The sequence below is a fragment of the Oncorhynchus tshawytscha genome, linkage group LG03, assembly GCF_018296145.1.
Source record: "Oncorhynchus tshawytscha isolate Ot180627B linkage group LG03, Otsh_v2.0, whole genome shotgun sequence".
Lineage (NCBI taxonomy): Eukaryota > Metazoa > Chordata > Actinopteri > Salmoniformes > Salmonidae > Oncorhynchus > Oncorhynchus tshawytscha.
In genome coordinates this window covers 7,024,761-7,038,606 of record NC_056431.1, presented here as the reverse complement: position 1 = coordinate 7,038,606, position 13,846 = coordinate 7,024,761, and the positions used below count along the sequence as shown (strand labels likewise).

General features: G+C 47.8%; 1 protein-coding gene across 2 annotated transcripts in view; it reads right to left on the bottom strand.

The window, feature by feature from the left end:
* Positions 1-13,846, bottom strand: part of cicb (capicua transcriptional repressor b) — a 53,664-nt gene that overhangs the window by 30,839 nt on the left and 8,979 nt on the right. For both annotated transcript variants that reach the window (XM_042308833.1, XM_042308828.1), the window contains exon 2: positions 11,375-13,846. This exon is cut by the window's right edge and continues 1,472 nt beyond it. In XM_042308833.1, coding sequence (XP_042164767.1) covers positions 11,375-13,846 — 2,472 coding nt within the window. The remainder of the gene's footprint in view (positions 1-11,374) is intronic.

Genomic DNA, 13,846 nt, shown 5'->3' with positions numbered 1-13,846 from the left:
AGACATTCAAGCCATTAAATTGAGGATAGACTAAACGTAGAATTATGAGATCACTTGGGCTGAATACTCTCCTACCTCTGAGAGACCTAATAGATCACCATGCAGACTTGACTGAATAGTGACAAACCACTAGTCCTCCGGACAAAATGAAAGGACACGGAGAGGAGAGTTGAAATTAAAGGGAGAAAATCTTGAAGGAGAGAGGCCCCCTCAGCTAAGCTTAACGATCTCCCTCTCCTGTCTCTGATTGGTGGAGCTCTGCCCTGTATCTGTGTAGGAGTTTATTCTCATCGAACCAAAAGCTACATATTGAGGGACTGCATAATACTCTGTGTGTACAGGAATATCTTCACACTGTATGAGGTGTTGATCTGTGCTGCGGGTGTGTGTGTGTCTGTGCGTTTATGTCCAGTTTCTCTGAAGGTGTTTCCGGTTCTCTGACATGAGGCTCTACGTGAAGTCCCTGACTTTCCACCCCCTCCAACACCGACCCTGACTCCCACTCTCACCTGGCATCACATATAGGGGCACGCCACAGTCTCTCTCTCTCGCCTCTTCTCCCTCCAACACCCATCCTGACTCCCACTCTCACCTGGCATCACATATAGGGGCACGCCAGTCTCTCTCTCTCGCCTCTTCTCCCTCCAACACCCATCCTGACTCCCACTCTCACCTGGCATCACATATAGGGGCACACCACAGTCTCTCCCTCTCTCACGTCTCTTTCTCCCACTCCCCAAATCCATCTCTCCCCTCTCTCTCTCCTTCCACCTACCAATCATTTGCTCTATCCAATTATAACTCGATTCTCCACCCTTCACAGTTACCACGGTAAAAGTCATGTTGGGCACAAGTCCACATGTCACTTGTGGAGACCAACCCACAACCACAACACACACCACTCTCCACCTGGCCTCTGTGTCTTCCCTAGAGACAGAGCGTTATGATGTCATCTATTCGTGAGTAATCAAATCATGGAATTCAGCTTCTGTACAAAACAGAACTAGTGTGCGTCATGTCATCCTGAAGCTTTCCTGAGACCATAAGCTGTGTGTGTTTCAGTGTGTGATCCAGCCTGCCCAGAGAAATCATGGACATAGGTACAAGAGATGCTCAGTGTTCTTCGGTACACACATATCCACCATCGACAGTCGAGCTCTTTGTCGTCTGATATTTTCAGACACAGGACACATGCGCACTAACTTTGAGCATTACCCTGTTCAAGAGCACAGTACTTCTCCTGTTCCCACTCCCTAGCCACTGGTCTAGGATCAACTCAACATTGCCAAATCCTAACCTTAACTATTATAGGGGGGAACACACCAAACTGACTCCAGATCAGCGTCTAGGTGCGCCATCCTCCCCGTCCCTGTTCTGTGGCTGAGATGTAATGTGTGTGTTTGTCCACCTGGAGGCAGTATGAGCCAGCAGATAAAGCACCAGCAGACGGACAGAGCCATGCCAGACAGCCTGGGAAAACACTCTAGCAGGAGAGAGAAGAAGAGAGCGGGAAGAGAGATGTTCGACCTCCCTAAAATAAAAACTGCTCTCCTAAAGTAAAGCTAAGTCTAACTCAGGTCGGAGAGCACCTGTACTTCAGAGGAACATTAAAAATGTACTTTTTAGACCTCCCCAAAAAATATATGTTTTATGAAGTACAATAGTGACGCATAAGCCTGCCCTTGTGTATTTGACTATAAATACATGGTAATATAACTATCACGATATGAATGAGTGTTAGTCTATCCAGATGTGTGGTAGTCTGTTGCCATGGTCTGGGAGCCAGTGCAGGGCTTTAAGTGTTACGTAAAGGGGGAGGGGGTTGTTATTCCCGGGTATCTGTATCCGGGTAGACAAGGATGGTGAGAGGGAGAGGAGGAGACTGCAGTGCGATGGAGCGAAGGGTTAACATGGAGAATGGGCACTTTTTGTGGTTTGGGAAAGGCAGAGCGAGACAGAGAAAGAAAGGAGAGGGGAAGAGACGGGTCTCCAGTTGCTTTTCCTGAGTGTGTGTGCGTATAAGTGAATGCCCTGTGTTGGGTGTGTGTATAAGTGAGTGCCCTGTGTATGGTGTGTGTGTATAAGTGAATGCCCTGTGTTGGGTGTGTGTATAAGTGAGTGCCCTGTGTATGGTGTGTGTGTATAAGTGAATGCCCTGTGTTGGGTGTGTGTGTATAAGTGAGTGCCCTGTGTTGGGTGTGTGTGTATAAGTGAGTGCCCTGTGTATGGTGTGTGTGTATAAGTGAGTGCCCTGTGTTGGGTGTGTGTGTATAAGTGAGTGCCCTGTGTTGGGTGTGTGTGTATAAGTGAGTGCCCTGTGTTGGGTGTGTGTGTATAAGTGAGTGCCCTGTGTTGGGTGTGTGTGTATAAGTGAGTGCCCTGTGTATGGTGTGTGTGTATAAGTGAGTGCCCTGTGTTGGGTGTGTGTATAAGTGAGTGCCCTGTGTTGGGTGTGTGCTTATAAGTGAGTTCCCTGTGTTGGGTGTGTGTGTGTGTATAAGTGAGTGCCCTGTGTTGGGTGTGTGTATAAGTGAGTGCCCTGTGTTGGGTGTGTGTATAAGTGAGTGCCCTGTGTTGGGTGTGCGTGGCGTGCCCCGTGCTGCATCTGTGTGTGTGTTTGTGCCTGGCCGGCCCCAGTGGTGGGTGTGTGTGTGCCCGCCTGCTGTTGGGTAGATGTGTGTGAAGGTGCTAAGCCCAGTCAGGCTGGCTGTGAAGCACCGACTATCCAGATTTCACCTCATAATCACAGAGAAAGCTGGAGTTTCCATTTGGCTCTGAGAAACTAACAGGGTCTACTAACTAATACAGGGCTGAGAAGTTAGTTCTAATAGACTCTGTATGAAGCACACACCAACCACACGCACAGTCCCAACCTCACTACAAAAGGTTCATTCATGCTACATACAGTAGATTTGTATTCCAGAAAGTAACAGCATAACGTTGTTTGACCGGGCCTGGCCAGAACTAGGCTACTGCTGTAGGTGGTCATTTTAAAGGTGGAGCACATAGCCTAACTAGAATAAGAAGTGAAACCGTTGATTTGAATTATTTAGAGAACAGTCAGATTCTGAAATCAAAATGTTAGAGTAGGCGTGTCAAAATGTAATGTAGAGGCCTAAGTTGTTTATCAGAGTACTAATTATGCGTCCATGATGTTCCATATGATGTACAGCAAATTGCCCTTAGCAGGTAAAAGAGCCTGAGAAAAACAGTTGCCATGACTTTGTGTGATGTGTATTTCTGGCTGGGTTCTGTGGTAACATTAACAGTACAAACATGCAAATAAAGATTTGACCCCGAGCACTTCAAAGTCAACTACAAATCAATTTAGAGAGCAAAACATCATATTTTTGTCTTGTGTTCATGTTCAAGTGTTAACTAAAATGTCAGAGATGAACCGAAAGAGGCAGGACTATGTCTTTCCACTTCCACTGACTGCGAAGGGAAGGGGAACTGCGTAGCGCCAGCTTCTATTTGTACTGCATGTTGTGTGTGTACATCGGTGTATGGGAGTGTTTGCTTTGTTGCCATAGCAACAGACGTTTTGGCACGTACACATCATTTCCGGTGTTCGATGATTGATGCGTGGTTGCGCACACACACACACACACACACACACACACACACACACACACACACACACACACACTACTTACAATGCATCATGCACATATTATATACTTTTCCCTTTCATCCTCTCTCTCTCCCTCCATCTCATCATTTTCTCACATAGTCTCTCAATGGTTCTATCAATTTTACAGCACTACCCTCTGCTCTGACATTGACCCTCTTACTCCCTTTATAAAGTGAACTTTGAGTTACAAACACACACGCAGTCCCTGAATCTAGAGTTCCGTCTCAGTTTGAGTGTGGTTACATTTCCCAGCTCCATCCCTCAGCTCACCAAACCGAGTGTCAGGGCTACTGTTAGGCTGAAACACAAATCCCAGACTGTGGCTTTAGTGTGTGACGATAATAAACATGAATAAATGGAACATTGTATTGGATGGGTGGAAGGAGGAGTGGAAACAGGGGAAGGAAGCTGCAGAAAACTCATCCTTCTGTCTCACTTCTTCAACAGAGTTCAATCTAATTTACCTGACTCACTCCTCCTCCTCCCTTCTCTCTCACATATCACCTCTAGCCAAAGCTGGAGGTCTACCAACTAACTCAATTGTACAGCCATTCAGTAGAGAATGGAGGGGAGGGGGGGGGCTGGAATCATCTTATAAGTGACCTGCCCAGTGTGAAAGTACATGATGTTATAAAACATATATATAAACGCAACATGCAGTGTTAGTCCAATGTTTCATGAGCTGAAATAAAAGATCCCTAAAATGTACCATACGCGCAAAAATATGATTTCTCTCAAATTTGGTGTCCAAATGTGTTTACATCCCTGTCAGTGAGCATTTCTGCTTTGCCAAGATAATCCAAATCAAGAAACTGATTAAACAGCATGATCATTACATAGTTGCACCTTGACCTGGGGACAATAAAAGGCCACTTCTAAAATGTGCAGTTTTGTCAATTGGCATACTGACTGCAGGAATGGCCACCAGAGCTGTTGCCAGAGAATTTAATGTCAATTCTCTACCATAAGCCGCCTTGTTTTAGATAATTTGGCAGTACGTCCAACCGGCCTCACAACCGCAGACCACGTGTAACCATGCCAGCCCAGGAACTCCACATCCAGCCTCTTTACCTGCGGGACCGTCTGAGGCCAGCCACCCGGACAGCTGATGAAACTGAGGAGTATTTCTGTCTGCAATAAAGCTCTTTTGTGGGAAAAGCTAATTCTAATTGGCTGGGCCTGGTTCCCAGATTAGGGCCTAATTTATTTATTTAAACTGACTGATTTCCTTATATGAACTGTAACTCAGTAAAGTCGTTGAAATAGTTCCATGTTGCGTTTATATTTCTTTTCAGTGTATACAGTTGAAGTCGGAAGTTTACATACACTTAGGTTGGAGTCATTAAAACTTGTTTTTCAACCACTCCACAAATTTCTTGTTAAAAAACTATAGTTGTGGCAAGTCGGTTAAGACATCTACTTTGTGCACGACATAAGTAATTTTTCCAACAATTATTTACAGACAGATTATTTCACTTATAATTCACTGTATCACAATTCCAGTGGGTTAGAAGTTGACATACACTAAGTTGACTGTGCCTTTAAACAGCTTGGAAAATTCCAGAAAATGATGTCATGGCTTTAGAAGCTTCTGATAGGCTAATTGACATCATTTGAGTCAATTGGAGGTGTACCTGTGGATGTATTTCAAGGCCTACCTTCAAACTCAGTGCCTCTTAGCTTGACATCATGGGAGTCTGGTTCATCCTTGGGAGCAATTTCGAAACGCCATGTTCATCTGTGCAAACAATAGTACGCAAGTATAAACACCATGGGACCACGCAGCCGTCATACCGCACAGGAAGGAGATGCGTTCGGTCTCCTAGAGATGAACGTACTTTGGTGTGAAAAGTGAAAATCAATCCCAGAACATCAGCAAAGGACCTTGTGAAGATGCTGGAGGAAACAGGTTAAAAAAGGTATCTATATCCACAGTAAAATGAGTCTTATATCGACATAACCTGAAAGGCCGCTCAGCAAGGATGAAGCCACTGCTCCAAAACCGCCGTAAAAAAGCCAGACAACGGTTTGCAACTACACATGGGGACAAAGATCGTACTTTTTGGAGAAACGTCCTCTGGTCTGATGAAACAAAAATAGAACTGTTTGGCTATAATGACCATCGTTATGTTTGGAGTAAAAGGGGAGGCTTGCAAGCCGAAGAACACCAACGGTGAAGCACGGAGATGGCAGCATCATGTTGTGGGGTGCTTTGCTGCAGGAGGGACTGGTGCACTTCACAAAATAGATGGCATCATGAGGCAGGGAAATTATGTGGATATATTGAAGCAACATCTCAAAACATCAGTCAGGAAGTTAATGCTTGGTCACAAATGGATCTTCCAAATGGACAATGACCCCAAGCATACTTCCAAAGTTGTGGCAAAATGGCTTAAAACCTGTTATAAAACCCCCCATTCAGCTGAAAAGGTGGTGCGGGGAATAAAAAAATATTCTTTAGAAATATTTAACTTTCACACATTAACAAGTCCAATACAGCAAATAAAAGATAAACATCTTGTTAATCTACCCATCATGTCTGATTTTTGAAATGTTTTACAGCGAAAACACAACATATATTTATGTTAGACCACCACCAAATCAACAAAAAAAACACAGCCATTTTTCCCAGCCAAAGATAGGAGTCATAAAAGCAGAATTAGAGATAAAATGAATCACTAACTTTTGATAATCTTCATCAGATGACACTCATATGACATGTTACACAATACATTTATGTTTTATTCGATAATATGCATATTTATATCCACAAATCTCGGTTTACATTGACGCCATGTTCAGAAATGCCTCCAAAATAACCGGAGTAATTACAGAGAGCTACGCCAGTTAACAGAAATACTCATCATAAACTTTGATGAAAGATACACGTTCTACATATAATTAAAGATACACTAGTTCTTAATGCAACCGCTGTGTCAGATTTTTTTTAAACGTTACGAAAAAAGCCTACCATGCAATAATCCGAGATGGCGCTCAGACGTAAATATATTTTTCCGCCATATTGGAGTCAACAGAAATACGAAATTACATCATAAATATTCTCTTACCTTTGATGATCTTTCATCAGAATGCAGTGCAAGGAGTCCTAGTTCCACAATAAATCGTTGTTTTGTTCCATAATGTCCAATACTAGTGTCCAATTAGCTGCATTTGCTAGCACTTTCAGCTCACGTGCCCAAAAGCTGACGCTGGTCCAGGAGAACTCGGACGAAAACTTAAAAAAGATATATTCCAGGTCGAATAAACTGGTCAAACTAAGTAGAGAATCAATCTTCAGGATGTTATTTTCATATATATCCAATAACGTTCCAACCGGAACATACGTTTTCATCTGCAGCCAAATGGAACGATGGTGATATCAACAGACGAACGCGCAACAGGGAAATTGCATTCTGCCAGTACAGTGACTCATTCCCCTCCCATTCAGTCAAAGTTCACACCAGAGGCCACATTCTACTGAATGAGGACATCTAGTGGAAGGCGTAGAAAGTGCTAACAGATCCATATCTTATTTGGAAGTGAAGAGGCGATGACTTAAAATTAGACCCGCATTCAGAATTTCACTTCCCGTTTGGAAGATTGCCTGCCCTATGAGTTCTGTTATACTCACAGACATAATTCAAACAGTTTTAGAATCTTCAGAGTGTTTTCTATCCAATAGTAATAATAATATGCATATATTAGCAATCTAGGACAGAGTAGGATGCAGTTCACTATGGGCACACAATTCGTCCAAAGTGAAAATACTGCCCCCTATCCCCAACAAGTTTTAAGGACAACAAAGTCAAGGTGGCCATCACAAAGCCCTGACCTCAATCCTAATCCTTGTGGGCAGAACTGAAAAAGCATGAGCGAGCAAGGAGGCCTACAAAACCTGACTCAGTTACACCAGCTCTGTCAGGAGGAATGTGGGACTTCGCACAACTTATTGTGGGAAGCTTGTGGAAGGCTACCTGAAACATTTGACCCAAGTTAAACAATTTAAAGGCAATGCTACCAAATACTAATTGAGTGTATGTAAACTTCTGACCTTTTATTTATTTTACCTTTATTTAACTAGGCAAGTCAGTTGAGAAATTCTTATTTTCAATGACGGCCTAGGAACAGTGGGTTAACTGCCTGTTCAGGGGCAGAACGACAGATTTGTACCTTGTCAGCTCGGGGGTTTGAACTTGCAACCTTTCGGTTACTAGTCCAACACTCTAACCACTAGGCTACCCTGATGCCCCGCCCCCCACCTACTGGATGAAAGAAATAAAAGCTGAAATAAATCATTCTCTCTACTACTATTCTGACATTTCACATTCTTAAAATAAAGTGGTGATCCTAACTGACCTAAAACAGGGAATTTTTACTTGGATTAAATGTCAGAAATTGTGAAAAACTGAGTTTAAATGTATTTGGCTAAGGTGTATGTAAACTTCCGACTTCAACTGTATAATGTCACTTTTATCTGCAATATGTTAGGCTATTTGTTGTGTGTGTGTAGCAGTTTTACACTCAAATCTCATCGTAACTACGCAGTAAGCACACACACTTCTCCCTAGTTTCTCTCTGACAACCACATGCACAAACAAGAACTCACACCCTCTTTCTCTCAAGAGAGAGAAAACACCCACATACACTTGTCTCGCAAAGACAGACAAATAGCTAGACCTACAACACATACAATCACACACACTGAATACAACAACAGGCCATCTAAATGTCATACCACTGCTCCAGCGCAGATGGAGAAATGTTGATTCATTGTTTATTGATCACATACAGAGACACACAGAGAGAAAGAGAACACACACAGATACACAGAGAGACACACACACACAGAGACACACAGAGAGAAAGAGAGCCCACACAGGAGCTTGAAGCACAGAGGATTCTTTACACACCCACATGCACTCTGGCACTGTAACGTGCACATGCAAACACACACAACTCTAAAATGGACGAGCCCAATGCAACTCACTCAAAAATAACTCCCAGACCTTATTTTACCCCTTAATACTATACAACATGACACAGAGACACACACACACACACAATGCGTCATTGATAATTGGCGTGAGTAGATAATAGCATTTGGTGAAAGGCAGCTAACCAAACCATCCCTCCGTCTCTTTACACACACACACACACACACACACACACACACACACACACACACACACACACACACACACACACACACACACACACACACACACACACACACACACACACACACACACACACACACACACACACACACACACACACACCTCTGGTTCTCCTGTGGGACTACCTCCTGTCAATACTGTCCTATTGTTTATTAGATAAACTGACACACACATCAGAATGGTAGAACTGACTGTACTGGTGCAGTGGTAGCCTACATACCGTATCCTAACTGGGACTGTACCCCTTCTTACAGTCAGACGGCACTGCAGAGATGGGCCTGAGAGGATTCATGTCAGTTGCATTCTCTCAAAGACAAAACCCCAAATGTCATTCATCCTCCCATCCTCTCTTTCAGAGGCTTCCCCACTCTCTATCTAAACCCAGTCTCAAACAATGATGACACACACACACCCAGCGAGAGATGGGGGAAACGGTCCGTATGTGGCCTACATTTCATACAGTATATCCTGTATTTTATACCCATTTAAACTGATTTCCCTACTCTGACCCAACAGTCACCGACCTGCCCTTCCTTTGTTACTGTAAGAACTGGGTTAGTGCTATCCGGGATCCTTGGGATGTCCCTAACCTAACCTTAATCCCTACTGTTACCCAAAACCTAACCCCTACTGTTACCCTAAACCCTAACCTTAATCCCTACTGTTACCCTAAACCCTACTGTTACCCTAAACGCTAACCCCTACTGTTACCCTAAACCCCTCCTGTTACCCTAAACCCTAACCTTAATCCCTACTGTTACCCTAAAAACCTACTGTTTAAACCCCTCCTGTTACCCTAAACCCTAACCTTATCCCTATCCCTACTGTTACCCTAAACCCTAACCCCTACTGTTACCCTAAACCCTACTGTTACCCTAAACCCTAATCCCTACTGTTACCCTAAACCTTACTGTTACCCTAAACCCTAACCCCTACTGTTACCCTAAACCCTAACCCCTACTGTTACCCTAAACCCTAACCCTTACTGTTACCCTAAACCCTAACCCCTACTGTTACCCTAAACCCTAACCCCTACTGTTACCCCTAACCTAACCTTAATCCCTACTGTTACCCAAAACCTAACCCCTACTGTTACCCTAAACCCTAACCTTAATCCCTACTGTTACCCTAAACCCTACTGTTACCCTAAACCCTAACCCCTACTGTTACCCTAAACCCCTCCTGTTACCCTAAACCCTAACCTTAATCCCTACTGTTACCCTAAACCCTACTGTTACCCTAAACCCTAACCTTAATCCCTACTGTTACCCTAAACCCTAACCCCTACTGTTACCCTAAACCCTACTGTTACCCTAAACCCTAATCCCTACTGTTACCCTAAACCCTAACCCTTACTGTTACCCTAAACCCTAACCCCTACTGTTACCCTAAACCCTAACCCCTACTGTTACCCCTAACCCTAACCTTAATCCCTACTGTTTCCCTAAACCCTAACCCCTACTGTTACCCTAAACCCTAACCCTTACTGTTTCCCTAAACCCTAACCCCTACTGTTACCCTAAACCCTAACCCCTACTGTTTCCCTAACCCCTACTGTTACCCCTAACCCTAACCTTAATCCCTACTGTTACCCTAAACCCTAACCCCTACTGTTACCCTAAACCCTACTGTTACCCTAACCTAAAGTATTTTAAAATGCCAACTTCAATGGGGTAGGGAGGTCCCAAGGAGCAAGGAAAGCACGGACTGTAAGCCCTGCTGAACAGACCCGACATCCCAGTACCCTCCCTTCACTAAATGTCACTTAACTCATTCTGTTTGACGAGTGAAACGACCTGCCCAGAAGTCAATCCCTGTTCCATAAATGTGAATTTGGTGGAAAATGAAACTAGGTAACCATTTTCATGCTGCTGCTACAACAAACAGTGCATTCACGTTTCAAAAGCTCTTCCATTTCACGATGCCAACCTAGGTCCTCGCCTGGAGTTCAACACAATAATCAAAGCCTAGTAGCCACATTAAATAATCAGAACATTATAATCATAGCATCTCTCACCCCCATTTCATCCCTCCCCTGTTCCTCTACTCAAATCTCATCGCTCCCTGTGCCTCTACCCAAATCTTATCCCTCCCCTGATCCTCTACCCAAATCTTATCCCTCCCCCTGATCCTCTATCCCATCTCATCCCTCCCCTGTTCCTCTACCCCATCTCATCCCTCCCCTGTACCTCTATCCCATCTCATCCCTCCCCTGTTCCTCTACCCCATCTCATCCCTCCCCCTGTTCCTCTACCCCATCTCATCCCTACCCCATGTTCCTCTACCCCATCTCATCCCTCCCCCTGTTCCTCTACCCCATCTCATCCCTCCCCCTGTTCCTCTACCCCATCTTATCCCTCCCCTGTTCCTCTACCCCATCTCATCCTTCCCCCACCTCTACCCCATCTTATCCCTCCCCTGTTCCTCTACCCCATCTCATCCCTCCCCCTGTACCTCTACCCCATCTCATCCCTCCCCTGTACCTCTACCCCATCATCCCTCCCCCTGTTCCTCTACCCCATCTCATCCCTTCATGTCCAGGCTGTCTCCCAGTGTGTCTCACCTGTCCCGGGGCGTCCCATTATGATGTCTTTGCATGGTGTGGGGTGCAGGTTCTCTGCAGGCAGTATGAGGGGCAGCAGGGCTGTAGGAGAGGGGTGACAGGCCACTGGCTGCTGAACCTCCCCCCCAAACGAGCCTGTCCTCTCCGTCCTACCCCGCCCTTCCCCTGGGCTGGCTGGGTTGGTGAGGGGGGGTCCCGAAGAGGGGGGCGTGGTGGAGATGGAGATGCAAGCCAAAGCGGGGTAACCGGGGGTGACGGAGGTCAGGGAGGGCGGGGCGGATGACACCAGCACTAGGGTGGGGGTGGGGCTCTGGAGGAGGACGGTGCCGTTGGTTGCCGTGGCAGCAGCAGCGTTGATGGGTACAGGGACTTGGAGAGTGGAGACAGGCTGGGGAGTAACGCTGTTAAGACTCTTAGGATCACCTACTCCCCCCCCCCCACGGCCTAACGGACGCTCTGTGAACTTGGCCAGAGGAACCTCCGGGTTCCGCACGATCACTGGAGAGTCCCGCAAGGCCTGCTGGGATGTGGGGTGGAAACGGCAGGAGCCTGAGTCTGGAGGGGAGGGGGGAGTTGGGGACACCAGGAGGGGAGGAGGGGAGGTGGCGGAGGAGGAGGAGGGCCGGCTGGTTGGTGTGCTCACCCCTCGGGGACAGGAGAAGGTGGGTGTGTAAGCGTGGGTGTGTGCTGGGGTCTGGGGGGAAAGGACGGGGAACGAGGCAGGGTTCAGGTCCCCCTGCTCCAGCTCAGGTTTGGGGGGGTAGTCGTGGTGGGGGTGGGAGGAGGGAGGAGGGGGAACATCTGTTTTGCGTTTGCTAGGGCTCATGGGGACAGTGAAGGTCAGGTTAGTGTGGAACGACGGCTGGACCCCTGAGGTATGCCTCTCCCTCTCTGCCCCCCCAGGGGTGCCCAGCTTTCCCCCTGTGGCACTGGGGTGTCTGTGTCTGCGAGGAGGGGGGAGGACGGAGGAGGCGGTGATGGGGGAGAAGTTGGCGGGACGGAATCCGAAGAGGGGGGAGGGTGAGGGAGAAGGGGCAGGGGAGAAAGGGGACTGGTTGGAGATTGGGGAGAAGGAGGGGGTCCCAGAGTGAGAGCTGCCCAGAGACACCAGCATGGTTGCTGCCTCACACTCGTCAAAGTCAAACCTGGAGAAGTCATGGGGTAGGAGGGAGGGCAGCACCAGCCGAGGGCGGGAGTCTCCTCTACTGCTGGCCTCGCTGCTGTCTCTGGACGTCTCATCCCAGTCAAACCCACGCAGGTCTGAGGGGGTGACCGTCCCCGAACTGCTCCCTCCTCCTCCTCTCCCCCTGTCCCTCTCTCCCCCTCCTCCCGCTCCCTCCATCTCTTTAGTTCTCATGGAGAGGTGGCGTGAGCAGTAGCCTCGTCTCTGGGACTCCTTCATACAGCCCTCTCTGGAACAGAGGCGTCTCCACTGCTTGCCGTTGAACTTCTTGCGGATACCGTTAGGGGTGCACACCACGTCCCCCTTCTTGTACTTCTGCAGAGCGGCAGACAGGGGGGTGCGGGAGCGCGAAGAGGAGGCTGAGGAGGAGGTAGACCCCCCTCCAGGGGTAGGGGTGGGGATCTGGGAGGGGGTCTTGTCCAGGGGGACCAGGGTGCTCTTGGAAGGGGGTAGGTGTGGTGGGGGGGTCATGCCCATGGCCTCGGGGCCAGGCAAGGTGAGGGAGGACAGGTGAGAGCCCAGTGGCGTGCCCAGGCCCTGGACCAGGTGTTGGGAGGAGGGGTAGCTGTGCCCCCCAAGGAGGGGCTTGGAGAGGATGTGGCGATGCTGGGTGCCCATAGTGAACCTAGACATCTCCATGTCATCCTCTGGTGTTTGGGGCTGTTTCTGTCTCTCTTGTTCTATCTCTCTGTCAGGGTAACCCTCTCCAGTGATGGTGACAACACTGGTCGTTACCAACGAGGAGGGGTGGGGCGGGGTGTTTCCATAGTGATGCCCCCCCACCACCCCATCTGGAGAGAAGCTATGCACCAACCTCACCCCCCCTCCCATCGGCCCACCCAGCGCCATCCCAATACTCAGCTGGCACACCTCCCTCTCCACCTCCATCTCCTCCCTCCTCTCCCTCTCCTCCCTCTCTCTCTCCCTCTCGCCCCCCCCTGGGTGAGGCAGTTCCCAGGGGGGAGTCAGCAGCCTCAGGCTCTGTCTGGACACCCATACAGCCTGGGCCTGCGCCCTCCTCCTCTTCTCCTCCATCCCTCCCTCCTCCTCCTCCTTCCCTCCATTCTCCAGCACCTCTAGATCCTCACACAGTAGCACCCTGTAGGGGAACGACACGGCAGGGTGGGGGTCTACCTGGGACAGCATCCCTTCTCTGTATAGCTGAGGTGTCCCCTGTTCACCCCCATCTCGCCCCCCTCCCCCTCCGAAAGGCACACATACGCGTGTCCCGATGGCCACGGATGCCGTGCCGGGTGGAGGGGCGTCCAGGATGAACTCCACGCTCGTCT